Genomic DNA, 13,412 nt, shown 5'->3' with positions numbered 1-13,412 from the left:
TGATGCAGTACCTGTCTTTGCACTCAGGGAGACCCTGGGTTCAAATCCCACCTTTGACTTGACAAGTTCAATGGCCCCCTGGCTCCGATTCCTCCTGGCTCTCACATTCTACGTTCTAGGGTCTCTTCAAGCTGTGACATTGTGTTCTAAGGGCCCTCCCCGAGCTGACATTCTGTGTTCTAGGGGCGCTTCACGTTGTGACGTTATGTTTTAAGGGCCCCTCCAGCCCTGACATTCCCTGTTCTAGAAGCCCTGCCAGAGGTTTGATGGTCTGTGCTTCCGAGCGCTGACATTCTAGTTCTAAGCTGCCATCCAGCTCCAACGTTATGGATACTATGGCTACGTGCTGGGCCTGGTAGGCCTAGTCCCTCTCGGTCTCCTCCCTCCCGGTTTCCCACTCAAACCCAGGGCTCGGCTGCCGCCAGAGCTGGGGCAGGATAAACAGCTTCTGCAGATCTCAGTGCGCCTGCGCCCCGGCGGCGCGCGCACGGAGAATACGTCCACGTCTTCCCTCCTCTGCGCGTGCGTCAGAGGCCGAAGGCCGTTCCCCAGGCCGGACATAACGGTTCCAGGGCGGAAGTGGAAGTGAGGTGCCGCGGGTCGGGTACGCCCGCCTGCTCGCCCGGGTGCCGCCGCCTCTCTAGCTGCCGCGCCTCGACCTCGACCTCGCCCTCTCCCCGCCGCTGCCGCCGCCGCCGCCGCCGCCGCCGCCGCCGCCGCCATGTCGGCCAGCGCCGTGTATGTGCTAGACCTAAAGGGCAAGGTAGGGAAACCTGGCCGCGGCCAGCGCCGCTTCCCCTTCCGCGTTGCCTGGTAACGGCCCCTCCCCAAGGCGGGGGCGGGGACTTCCCCCACCCTGCTCTAGGTCCCTGTCACCCTGTCAGTGTTCACAAGGAAAGCCTTTGACAGCCGCCCTACCGCTTCTGGCCGCAGCTCCAGCCCCAGGGCAGCCCGTCACATCCACGAGCACTTAGGGAGCACCTGCTGTGTGCAGTCAGCCTAGGAGCTTTTATTAAGCGCTTAAGGCTAAACTCTGGGGATACAAAGAAAGGCAAGAGGCAGCGCCAGCTCTGTCTTGGGACTCCAGGCGTCGAGGCGGAAAGGAGGTCATGGTTCAAATGAGGACCATCAGATGGGATTTGAACCCAGGCCCTCTCACGAGCCAGCCAGGGCTTTTCCCTCTCGACCGCGCTGCCTCTGCAGAAGGGAAGTTTAGAGCTGAACGTGGCCATGTCATCGAGGAGCTGAGTCAGGTCTAGGAGGAGGTTAAAATGCCGTGGTGATAATGCGTATCAAGGTCCGTGTTAGGTACGTTAGAGACGGATGAAGTGAAAGGGGAGGATTTGGAGGAAGAGGGCAAAGTGATCAGAGGTGGCACCGGACTTAGCCTTTAGGCAGCTGACACGATCCAGAGATAAAGATGAGAAGGGAGAGCATTCCAGATACAGTCGACAACGGAAGCAAAGATAGGGCTGCAAAGTGAGGGGCTTGCCTGGGGTCACAGGGGACCATCCAGTTTTACTGGAGCCTAGAGAGTATAGATTGGAAGAATGTTTGAAAAAGTGGGGTGGTGCCAGGCTGTGGAGTGTTAAGAACGCCTGATGGGGGCCCTTGAGCTTTATGTTGGCTGCAGGACCCCAGCGTTCCAGAGGCCGTCCAACCCAATCCTCACCTGAATATAAATCTCTGTGTCATCCCAGGTAGTGTGATCATCCAGTCTTTGCTGGAAGACCTCTAGTGAAGGGAAACTATCTTTGTCTTAGTGGATCCCATTGCACTTTTGGCTAGCTCTCAGTGTTAGGAAATTTTTCTTTGACACTAAGACTAAAATTTTTTTCTTTGCAGCTTCCACATTGTTCCTAGGTCTATTCCCTGGTCCTAAACAGAGCAAGTAAAATCCCTCTTTCCAGGTAGCTGCCATTCAGATAATAGAAGACAGCTATCATATCCCTCCTAAGCCTCTCCTCCAGTCTAAAGATCCAAGGTTCCTCCAACCAGTCATCACAAGATGTGAATTCAAGGTCCTTCACAGTTCTTTTTCCCCCTCCCTGGGGCATTCTCCAGCTTGTTAATGTCCTTCTTAAAACATGACATGCAAAATCAAACATAGTACTCCAAATATGGCCTAACCAAAACAGTGTAAACTCAGCAGAGAATATCTGCTCCCCCTTTCTGAATACCTGTGCCTCAGTGTACCTTAAAATCATTTGGCTGTCCTGTCACACTGTTGACTTATATTCAGCTTGCAGCCCATTAAAACCACAAGTTCTTTTTCATATGAAATTTTGCTTAGCTGTGCCTCCTCCAGCTTGAGTAGCTGATTTTTTTAAACCTCAGTGGAAGACTTTCCATTAATCTATTAAATTTCATCTTATTAAATCTGGCTCAGTGTCTTAGACTGTCAAGTATTTTTTGGGTCCTGGCTGTACCATCTGACTTATTGGCTACCTCTCCTAGCTTTTTGCTTATTTGATAAGCATGCCATGTATACCATTTTCCAGGTTATTGATGAAAATGTTAGATAGCACAGAGCTAAGCACAAATTCGATGAACACTATGGTAGGTCTTTTACTGTGCTTTGGGTATGGCCATTCAGCCAACTCCTAATCCACCTGATTGTTACTGCCGAGCCCATACCTCTCCATCTTGCCTGCAAGAATAGCATGAGGGTCTTCATCAAATGCTTTGCTAAAGAGAAGTTAACTATCAACACCAGTCCCCTGATCTATCCTGTCAGAAGAGGAAATGAAGTTAGTTAGTCTAGCATGACCTGTTTGGTGAAAGTGTGGCACTTTGTGATTGCCGCTTTCTTTTCTAAATGTTAACCAGCGTTGAGATAGATTCCTTCCAATGATACATTCTAGAATTTTTCCAGGAGTCAAAGTCAAGCTTATTGGACAATGGGTTTCACATTTTGCTCTTTTCCCTTTTATGAAAATAGAGACGTTTGCCTTTCTCTAGCCCCGGCACCACTCCTCTTCTGCATGATCCTTGAAAGATGACTGACGGTGGCTCAGAAATAGCATCCAAAAATTCTTTCAGTAGCCTGGAATGCCATTTGCCTGGGCCCGGTCACTTGAACTCATCAAGGGCAGCTAGGTACTCTTTTGATATCTCTATTGGTTCTTTCCGTTCTATTTCAAAGACCATCCTCCTTGGCAGAGAAACAGAAGCAAAGTCCTAGTTGAATAATTGTCTTCTCTCCATTCGTTATCATTGTCCTCTGCCGTCAAGAAACTTACATCCTTTCAGCATATAGTAGTCATTTTGAAATGTTTGTTAAAACTGAATGAATAGATTTGACAGATATTGCCAGACTTTCTCTTAGGTGCTCACTGCTGGTCTTTCTAGTGTAGGTCAATGAACTAATTAATTCTATCATTTAGGAAAAAGCTCTTATACGTAAGTTAAAAAATAGCTCCACTTTCCTTCCCTGCCTGTCAGCAGAGCCTCACAAGCAGACCACCACACTTGTCCATTTAAGTTGTTTGCTCATTTTTCTAGTGAAGGAACAGAAGTCCAGAGGGAGGAAGCAGCTTAGAAGGGCACAAAAGAGGAAGGAGACACAGAGACAGGACCAGAATTCAGGGCTCTGGATGCCTGGCTCTTGGGTTCACTATAATAAGTCTGCTGCATCTTACACATGGAAATCTTCAGATATTTGAGGACAGTGATTATGCTCCCACCAAGGTTTCTTGTATTCAATATAAATACCCATACTTCTTTCTACTAATGTTTTCGGAGAATGGGCTAGATTAGATGATCTTTGAGGTTCCTTCCAGTTGAGATCCTGTAACCTTCCTTGGAATGAATTCTAGCATGCATACCTCCCTCTTCAAGTCACTTCTGTCTAAACACTACAGTTCTGGCCTCTTCTCCCTTCATATCTAGACTCTTCAAGTCCTTCTTCCTTGGTACTCCCAGGTACCAAATGTCCATGGACACCTCTGTTGTCAGCAAGCTTGGGAAAGACAAGACAAAGATAATTTGGGATTCAGCCCACTAAAGGAATGATTATTTTTAGATGCTGCAAGTCAAGTTCTGAAATTCATTCTACTCCCAGCCGCATTCCTCATACTCTGGATTTCACCTTTTCATCAGTGGCCTTCTCACCCTAGAGATGCCTCTGCTATGTGGCCCTTTCTTCTGATTGGGGATTCCCTAGCTGGACCACCACTTTGCCATTTTTGGCACCTATGTCATGCTCGCTTTGCTCTTGCTCACTTCTCACTCTCTAGATTTCACCTTCTGACCACTCCAACCCCTCAAGTTCCAGAACCCCTGTATGTGTCGCCTTCTTCCATTAAAATGTAAATTCCTTGAAGGTAGGGTTAGAAATTGTCTTTTTTTGCTTATATTTGTATCCATAGTGCTTACTACAGTGCCTGGAACATAGTAAGTGCTTAAGAAATGTTCTGTTTACCTAAATGTTAAGTGCCAGAAGGGAAAAGAACCTTATACAGAAGAAATAGGGACAAATACACGTGATTGTTGGTTCACTGTTTGCACAAGGTACTTAAATCATCTCCTCACTGTGGTTTGGGTACTCACTTAAAAACAGTTCCAGGGAAAGGAGGCTCAACAATGGATTACACATTGGATGTTGGCTTTGGTCAATGTCCAATGTTGATGTTACAGATCAGATCACTCAACAGGCTTTGCAGCATTGCAACAGTGCTAGTCATGCTGTTTTCCCACGAAGAATGAAAAGTGCTAAAAGGAAAGAGAACAAACCCCTCCCCCTCACCCCAATCAAACAAATCACTCACTTCATTGCTCTTGAGCTTTTTCGCTCCCCACCTCCTCCCCACCCCAATCCCATCAGCAATTAAAACAAAAACCAAAACCAATATCCTGAATTTCTCTAAAGGACAGGAGATTTTTGAGTAGGTTGGACGATTGATCAGTTAGTAACTACTGTCTTTCTAGCCTGTGTCAGTGATCCAAATCTGTGATCTGATGAGCTATGATCCTATGACCCAGTAATGTCTATAATCTCACAATAGGGACTTTATCTCAAGGAGGTTGCCAATGATAAGACTGCAGTGTACAAAAATGTACATCACACATACAAGTTATGTGATTATGAGCAAGTCACTTAATCTCTTTGAGGCTGTTTTCTCATTATAAAAAAGGAATAGTAATATCTACACTACCTCATAGGGTTGTTAGGAGGCTCAAAGAAACATGCGTGTAAGGCACATTGTAACATTTAAAAGTGCTCTATGAATGTCAGCTGTTATTAATAAAGAGCAGTTGGTAAGAAATCTCTCCAACCTGTTCATTAGCATTATAACATACTCTGCAGCTAAGTATCACTGGTCTCCTTGCTGTTCCTCAAACAAGAGACTCCATCTTCCAACTCTGGGCATTTTTACTGGCTGGCCCCTATGCCTGGCGTTCTCCCATCCTCATCTTCTCCTCCTGGTTTCCCTGACTTCCTTCATGTCTCAGCCAAACTCTTTCTTCTACAAGAAATCTTTCCTCGCTCCCCTTAATGGTAGTGCCTTCTCTCTGTTGATTATCTCCCATTTATCTTGCGTTTAGCTTGTTCATCACAGTTGTTTGCATGTTGACTCCCCCATTAGACTGGGAGCTCCTTGAGAACAGGAACTGGTTTGTTTGGGGATTTTTTGCCTTTCTTTGTCTCCCCAGAGCTTAGCCTTGAACCCATAGTAGGTGTTTAATAAGTGCTTACTGACTGACAGAAAAGTAGGGACTTAAAATGTTGGTGCACCTTTCGGGGAACCATTTCCCCAAACCATTCAGTCTGGTCAAGGGTGCAAAAGGCAATAACCTTACGTGGATTAAGGTGTTCCAACTCTCAGACTGATTATCACCCTTAATCCATTCGCATATACCTGTAAATCCTTTTTTCTTTCTTTCTCCTCCCAAGGTGGTGGTATTAAATTTTTCCATGAGCTGGGGAGGGGGAACATAGAGGAGTATGCCCCCTGGAGAGGGACCTGAGGGATCACTATTTCATCTCTGTCCCTTCACAGAGGAGGGAACTGATGTGCCCAGAGTCACACACTAGGAAGCAGCAGAGCCAGGGGATGCCTGGGATGTCTAGGGATGCCTGGGATGTCTGTGGCCTTGACTCCAGTTCAGTTCTTGGAATATAGTCAATGGTGGGAGTCTCAGGAGAAGTGAAAGATGTGTCAAAAAGCATGCTGGCCAGGCACTGCTGGAGTTCAGCCGCAGAATAATGGACATCAGCAGTTTTTGTTCTCTGCTGTCCAGGGTGAAGGTCCGGATGACCTGATCCTCAGACAGGTGTCCAGGAGGAGAGGGTAGTAAACAGCATCAGATAGAGAGGGAAGAGGTCCAGGATTAAGACTGAGAAGAGACTGTCATATTTGGTAATTAAAAGATTGTTAATAGCTTTGGAAAGAGCAGTTTCATTTGAGTAATGAGGTCAGGAACCAAACGTAAAGCATTGAGGAATGAATGAGAAGAAGGAGAGTAGAGGCAACAAGTGTAAATAGCTGTTTCTTGGAGTTTGAAAATGGGAGAAAGAGAAGAAAGATCCAGGACAATTGCTGGAGGGTATGTGGAGCCAGGTTCTGAAAGTGGCAGTGGGGGTCCTCCTGATGCTGTGAGTCAGCTGACAAGCTTTTACATTTTATGGGTAATGTGTTTCAGGTGTGAGAAAAGGGAACCACCATCACTGAAAATGATAGAGACGGGTTTGGTGTCTTTAAAAGAAAGCCAGGTTTCATTCAGTATCAGAGAAAAATATCTAGCAAGAAGGAGAGCTTAACAATAGAGTGGAGACTGCAAGAAGGCACAGCAGAAGGGGCATGCAAAGAATAATAGGGATTGGAGAGGGAAAGGGGAGGTAGGGGCAAAAGGGATTTTTATTTTTACTTAGGCCTGCAAGTAGTAGTTTTGAGCAGCTGGCATAAGAGGAACAGGAAGTTAAGATTTATTTGTCATAGGACAGGGCCAGAACTAAAATTGCAAAATAAGGCAGTCCCAGAGCTCAAAATAAAATGTTAGTTTACTGGAGCCTCCAAAGGTCTTGTCTTCCAGGGGAATCCCACATCTTGACTGAAGAGCCTAGCAGTCAGAATAACCCTTGGAATACCCTCGGACTGAAGGAAGGAAGAGGCCTTCCTAGTAAAGTCTCAAAAGAGAACAAGAGAACATATGTAATGACTTGGTGATTCAGAAGATAGAATTGGAAATGCAGTCAGCTGCTGCTTCTTTTACAGGTGCTTATTTGTCGAAATTACCGAGGAGATGTGGACATGTCAGAGGTGGAGCATTTCATGCCAATCCTGATGGAAAAGGAAGAAGAAGGGATGCTATCTCCCATCTTGGCCCATGGAGGAGTTCGTTTTATGTGGATTAAACACAACAATTTATATTGTATCCTTTTGGGGAATACCTCTTGTGACTCCAAGTTATTCCCAAAGAGAACCTTTGGTGTGTGACTAGAGCTAGGAGGCCTAGGTTTTATCCTCAGCAGTGTCACTAATTTGCAAGCTTATTGTAGGCTTGGGCAGGTCCCTTCCCTTCTTTTTGCCTTAATTTCCTTACCTTATGAAATGAAAAAAATGGATTAGGTGATCTCTGAAGTTCTTTTTATCTCTGACATTATTTTATGGACTTCCTCAGCCCTCTTTCTGTATATACACACAAACGCACACACTTACCTGATTTTTTCTTAGGTCTTTGTTAATGATGCTTTATTTCCCAAAATCCCTTTTTGTACTTCCGCTTTACTCCTATCTGAGTACCTATTCCTGAATTCAGTAAATGCCCCATTTTCAAGCATCTTGTTATTCCAGCAGATCTGATCATATTAAAGGATAACTGTCTTTAATACAGTGTAAAGAAATAACCCCAGGCCCAGCTCAACTTGTGGCTTTTCTTGTACTATTGCAGCTCAAGTACCAAAACTGTTAGAGTAGTAACCCTTTTTGTCTCTATTCTACTGCCATCATTTGAAATGACTCTAAGTAAGAAGGGACTAATGACAGCAAGCTGCTTTGCCTTCTTCCCCCGACAGATCTAGAATTTGACACTATTAGGGAATGAGGTTTAGGATTCAGCTATAAAAGCTGTTCCATTCCTACTTGAAAGATATTCTTTATCCTTGGACAGTCCATAATGCAGGCCGGTATTATCCTTACTCCCTGAAGCAGACCTCCCGACTGGGTCTGATTCATCACAGCTGTGCCACTAAAATGCTCATCATGTTCAGAGCCTAAGCATGAAGGAAAGAATCTAGGGCAACTGATGGATGTTAGAAAGACCTGAATAGAGCACCAGGAAGAGAAAGTTCTGAGTTGCTCCTAAATGTTTACACCCTTATGGAGACTGTATTTGCCTGACCTTTTTCATTGTGTTTAGTGTAAGGATTGAGTATGTATACTGAAGACAGAAGAAGCTGGAGACTAAGCAGCCATGAGGGCAGTGCCCCTCCTCAGTCCCCTGCACCTGCCAGACCATGGCGGGAGGAGTGGGGGGAGTGATGAAACAGGATGGAAGGTATTTTGCCCCTGCCCCTTGGCTCTCCATACTGGAAGGCACTCTGGGGGGTGGGGGGACAAAGCCCTTTGCTGACACATTGCAAGGATAAAGAGCACTAAAGCAGGTATAGATTAGAATTAAATTCTAGATATCTGTCTAAAACAGAAGTTCTTAACTTTTTTGTGTGTGTGGGCCCCTTTGGCAGCTATGGACCCCTTCTCAGAATCATGTTTTTACATGCATAAAATAAAATATACACAATTACTAAGGAAGCCAATGATATTGAAATAATATAAAAATATTTTTTAAAAGAAAGTTCACAGACTCATTCACATTCAGGTGAAGAACCAAGGTCTAAAATGACCAGGATAATGATCTACACATTTATATAGCATGTAAAGGTTTACAAAATGCTTTCCTCGTGGTGAGTAAGTGGTAATGCTTTAGATTTTTGTCACCCTTCTCAACTACCCAGTTAGGTATTATTAATCCCATTTTACACATGAGGAAATTGAAGCTCAGAAAAGTAAAATGACTCAACCAAGTTCCTGTGGAGAGAGTAACATCCCAGAGCACAGACCTCGAGCTTCTCCTAGCACTATGCTGCCTTTCGTGCTTTAACACTTATATATAGGGATGTAAAAAGCAGGAGTCATAGACTGGGAGGGAGAGGTAGTAAATTCTAGAGGGCTTAAGCCAGGCGTTAAAGGTTAGGAAGAGGGTTTCATGTGATTTGTGCTCTTCAATTTGAAGTATTTAGGGTCCACTGCCACACATGTCCTGTTGATGATTGATGTACAGGGTGATCTCAGTTACCACAACAATTCCATCAGGTCTTTTGGCCTGTGGCAGAGTAAATGATTTATCAGACCCTTCCAAATGTACTCCCTTTGAAGGCTCCTTAATGGGGTTTCTGTCAGTGGTTGCAACATCTAAGAAGAATGCCTGTGTGTCTCTGGTGTTTGCCTTTCTTTACAAGGTAGTACAGGTAAGTGGCAAATTAGGAAATTGGGTTTTCCTTTCCCTGAAGATATAACCTCTTTCACCCTGCATAGCCAACTTCACTATGACCCTTGTCATCTGCCCTTTGTCCCCCAGAGGGCAGTACTCTACAGAGGTTGCCCCTTGGACCTTGATAAGAGTCCTGCAGTGGTGTAGAGGATAGTAACAGGGAACAGTTTGAACTGGAAGATCATAGTGGAGTGGGGGGAGGGGTGGGGTGAGTGAGAATGCTCTTTGGCAGTGTTCCCTGAGGGAGATCATATCCAGGTAGAGGAAGATGGAAGGTTTCTTGGAAGGCAGAAGTGGGGGCAAGGAGTGGAATACTATTCTAGGCCTAAGGAATGGCTTGCATGAATGAACAGAAGCAAGAAAGGGCAGAGTGAATTGAGGGGAGCCTGGGATACATAATAAAAATAAGAATAATAATGTAAGTGGGAGAGCACTGGGAAGTAAGGATAGCAAAGTAGGGTAGAACTAGAAATCCTTAAATACCAGGTTGGGGAATCGATTTTCTTATTTGATAGCAAGAGCACATTGCTGAAGGCTTTTGTGCCAGGGGCGGGAGGGGGGGCCCGCTGTGGGATTTAATCAGATCTGAACATTAATCAGGAAAATTACTGTGGTAAAAGAGATTGGAGATAGGAGCCTGAAGCAGAGAAATCAGTTGGCAGACTGTTACAGTAGGCTAGGTTATCAGAACTTGACTGAGAGTTAGAAAAGGTGATCAGGAAGGAGCAGCACATTAGACAGATGACATATTTGCCAGAGGTCTAGATTTGAGATAGAAGAGGGGAAACATCTAGAAAGAAGAGGACATAGGTCGTTGCGGGAAAGTGTTCTGCTGACTAAGTTAGACCAGCCAGTTCTCTGCCTTCTAGCCAGGGTTGAACTTCTCATCCTGATACTTGTTCCATCCTCAGCGTAGAACTGAGGAAATTAAATGTTTCATTGTCCCAGCACAAATGATTGGAGAGTGACATATAGGCTACACTTCTACTTTCCAAGTAGAAGAGTCAGAGATATGTAGGCATCAGTTGTGAACTTTTCATGTGCTTTCTCTTTCATTTTAGGTGTTTTCCGAATATTTCAAAGAGTTGGAAGAAGAGAGTATTCGTGATAATTTTGTTATTATTTATGAATTACTAGATGAATTAATGGATTTTGGATACCCTCAAACCACTGACAGCAAAATTTTGCAAGAGTGAGTATCAGTAGCCAGCTGTATCTACCCTCTTCCACTTCCTCCTTGTAGTTTGGAAGTAACCTTTCCATGGCAGGTACTGACAGGCGTGGCCTGGGGGACGATGGATTTTGCGTCTATCAGGCTAGCCCTAGCCTATGTGTAGAGAGGGACCTTTTCAGTCACAGCAATTCACAAACCCTACCATGTTTGAAAACAGGGCTTTGATCTGGGTCAGCCCCAGTACCATCAAATGGCAGCCTTTCAAAATCCTGAAGCAAATTGGCACAGTGGTATCTCAGTGTTACTGATACAGCCTCAGAAACATTATTTGTCTCCTAATCTTTCATATGCCATCCTTGAAGGGTTTGAATGTCCTTATATTGGGGCTCTTTGGGCACAATTTAAAGTGAATTTGATGCCTTCAATTGCCATGATGCTTCACCCCATCAGAATGTTTTTGTTAGGTTTTATCCTGCTCTCCTGAGTTTCTTTATTGGCAGCCAGATAAGTCATGGATTAAGTGACTTCTTTTGACTTGGGAAAACCAAAAACTAAGCTTCTCTTTCCTAGAGCTTAGGTAGATAGATGGGGGAGGGGAGGGCAGGGAAGGAGTGGTACCCATCTAGACTAGATCCCTGTAAGCCCCCTTCCAGCTCTGAGGTAATCATTCTGTGCCTTATGATATTGCTAGGCTGCCAAGAGCTTCCTTTGTTCACCTCTTGAAATGTAGCGATAAGTCAATGACTAAAGTTACTATTTCTGTGTTAGTCATACTTCCTTAACACTAATCATCTGGTTATAAAGATACATCACTCAAGAAGGCCACAAGCTGGAAACTGGAGCCCCCCGCCCACCAGCCACGGTCACCAATGCTGTGTCTTGGAGATCTGAGGGAATCAAGTATAGAAAGAATGAGGTGTTCCTGGATGTCATAGAATCTGTTAACCTTTTGGTAAGCCCATTGATTTACTTGCTTTTTTTAAGTGAAAATAAAAGCTACTATGTAAACTAGCAGATCTACAGATGCCTACCACATTCCCAAGCATAATGGAAAGAGTGCTAAAATATGTTTTGTTTGATTGTTTATTAAATTTTACTTTTTATATTTTTTCTCCCCCTCCCACCCTACATCCGTGAGGGAAAAAAAGAAAAAATACTTATAACAAATATGCATAGTCAAATAAAACAGATTCCTGCTTTGGCCATGTCCAAAAATACGTCTCATCTGCACCCTGAGTCCATCACCTTTCTGTCAGGAGCATGGTTCATCTTTTTGTCTTCTGCAATCATGGTTGGTCGTTGGGCAGATCAGAGTTTTACATCTTTCGAAGTGGGTTTTTAGAGTTGTTGATATTGCCCAAATTTGTTCTTGTTCTGTTCATTTCACTCTTCAATGGTTCATACAAGTCTTCCTAGGTTTCACTGCTACCACTCCATTTCATTCTTTTGGCACATGGTATTTGTTTGTATTCAGATACTGTAATGTGTTCAGTCATTCCCCAAATGATGAGCATCCCTTAGTATCCAATTTTTTGTTACTACAAAAAGAGACGATACAAATATTTTTCCCCCTTTCACTGATTTCTTTGGAGTGTGTGTGATGGTATTGCTGGATCAAATACAGTTTAACAACTTCTGGGGCATAGTTCCAAATTGTTTTCCAGAATAGCTGTATTAATTCACAGATCTACCAATAGTGTATTAATGTACCTCCTTTACTGCAGTCTATCTAATATTTGTCATTTTCCTTTTTTTTTTTTGTCAATTTTGCCAATATGATGGGTATGAGGTAGAACCTCAGAGTTGCTTTAATTGGCACTTCTCTAAATATTAATGATTTTTTTCATATGACTATTGATAGCATGGATTTCCTTCTTTCAAAACTTCTTCTTTTTATCCTTTAATCATTTGCCAATTAGGGAATGATTCTTAGTCTTTTAAATTTAAGTCAGGACCCTATATACCTTGGAAATGAGATTTTTATCAGAGAAACCTGCTGAAAAGATTTTTTTTTCCCCAATTACCTCCTTCTGTTCTAATTTTGGCTGCATTGGTTTTGTTTGTGCAGAAACTTTTAAGTTGCATGTTATCAGAATTGTCCATTTTATCGTCTGTGATCCTCTTTATCCCATCCCTTGTTTGGTTGAGATTGCAGAAGTAAAAGTCATGAAACCTGGATCCTGAACCCTGGTTCTGGCTCTTGCTAGCTGTGCAACTGAGCCATGTTCCTTTTTTTTCTGGTCCTCCGTCTAGAAGATGAGGGGGTAGAATATGATTTCCAGGGTCCTCTTTAGTTCCTATGTTCTATGAAACCACATCTAGATGAACAAGACCTACATGAGGCCTGCTTCATTCAGTGTCAATATCAGTGTGTCATAAAAGGAAGAGGTTCCCAAAGTTTGGGAAGCAAGGAGAGGATCAAAATAATCTCTGCTCTCTTCCCACCTATTCTGCCTGAACTTGTTCTTTCTAACTCAACACCAAGCTGAAAGTACTTCTGTCCAGGTTAAGGAGGTGGGAGCATTGGAACATGTGACACTGAAACTAGCAGGAATTTGGGGTTTCCACGAAGCACTACCATTTGGTCCTTGTGCATAGAATGGAAGATTTATTTCTGTGTAAAACTAAGCAAGAGTAGTTTTATGTATTTGTGAAAGTTTGGTTGAATGCCTCATTTTGAGCTAAAAAGAGGGTCCTTTTTTTCTGAATCAGAAGTGGGAAAAGTATTAGACTTGTGATCAGAAGG

At 43.8% G+C, this 13,412-nt stretch overlaps 1 protein-coding gene across 1 annotated transcript in view; it reads left to right on the top strand.

The window, feature by feature from the left end:
• Positions 1-524: 524 nt before the first annotated feature.
• AP1M1 (adaptor related protein complex 1 subunit mu 1) overlaps positions 525-13,412 on the top strand; it is a 30,876-nt gene continuing 17,988 nt past the window's right edge. The window contains exons 1-5 of the mRNA XM_036752380.1: positions 525-763; positions 7,218-7,374; positions 9,402-9,469; positions 10,554-10,684; positions 11,471-11,618. Of these exons, the coding sequence (XP_036608275.1) occupies positions 722-763; positions 7,218-7,374; positions 9,402-9,469; positions 10,554-10,684; positions 11,471-11,618 (546 nt within the window). The 5' untranslated portion in view covers positions 525-721. The remainder of the gene's footprint in view (positions 764-7,217; positions 7,375-9,401; positions 9,470-10,553; positions 10,685-11,470; positions 11,619-13,412) is intronic.

The sequence above is a fragment of the Trichosurus vulpecula genome, chromosome 1 (genome assembly GCF_011100635.1).
Source record: "Trichosurus vulpecula isolate mTriVul1 chromosome 1, mTriVul1.pri, whole genome shotgun sequence".
NCBI lineage: Eukaryota > Metazoa > Chordata > Mammalia > Diprotodontia > Phalangeridae > Trichosurus > Trichosurus vulpecula.
Note: the sequence above shows the minus strand (reverse complement) of the source record. Positions and strands in the feature narration are given on the sequence as shown.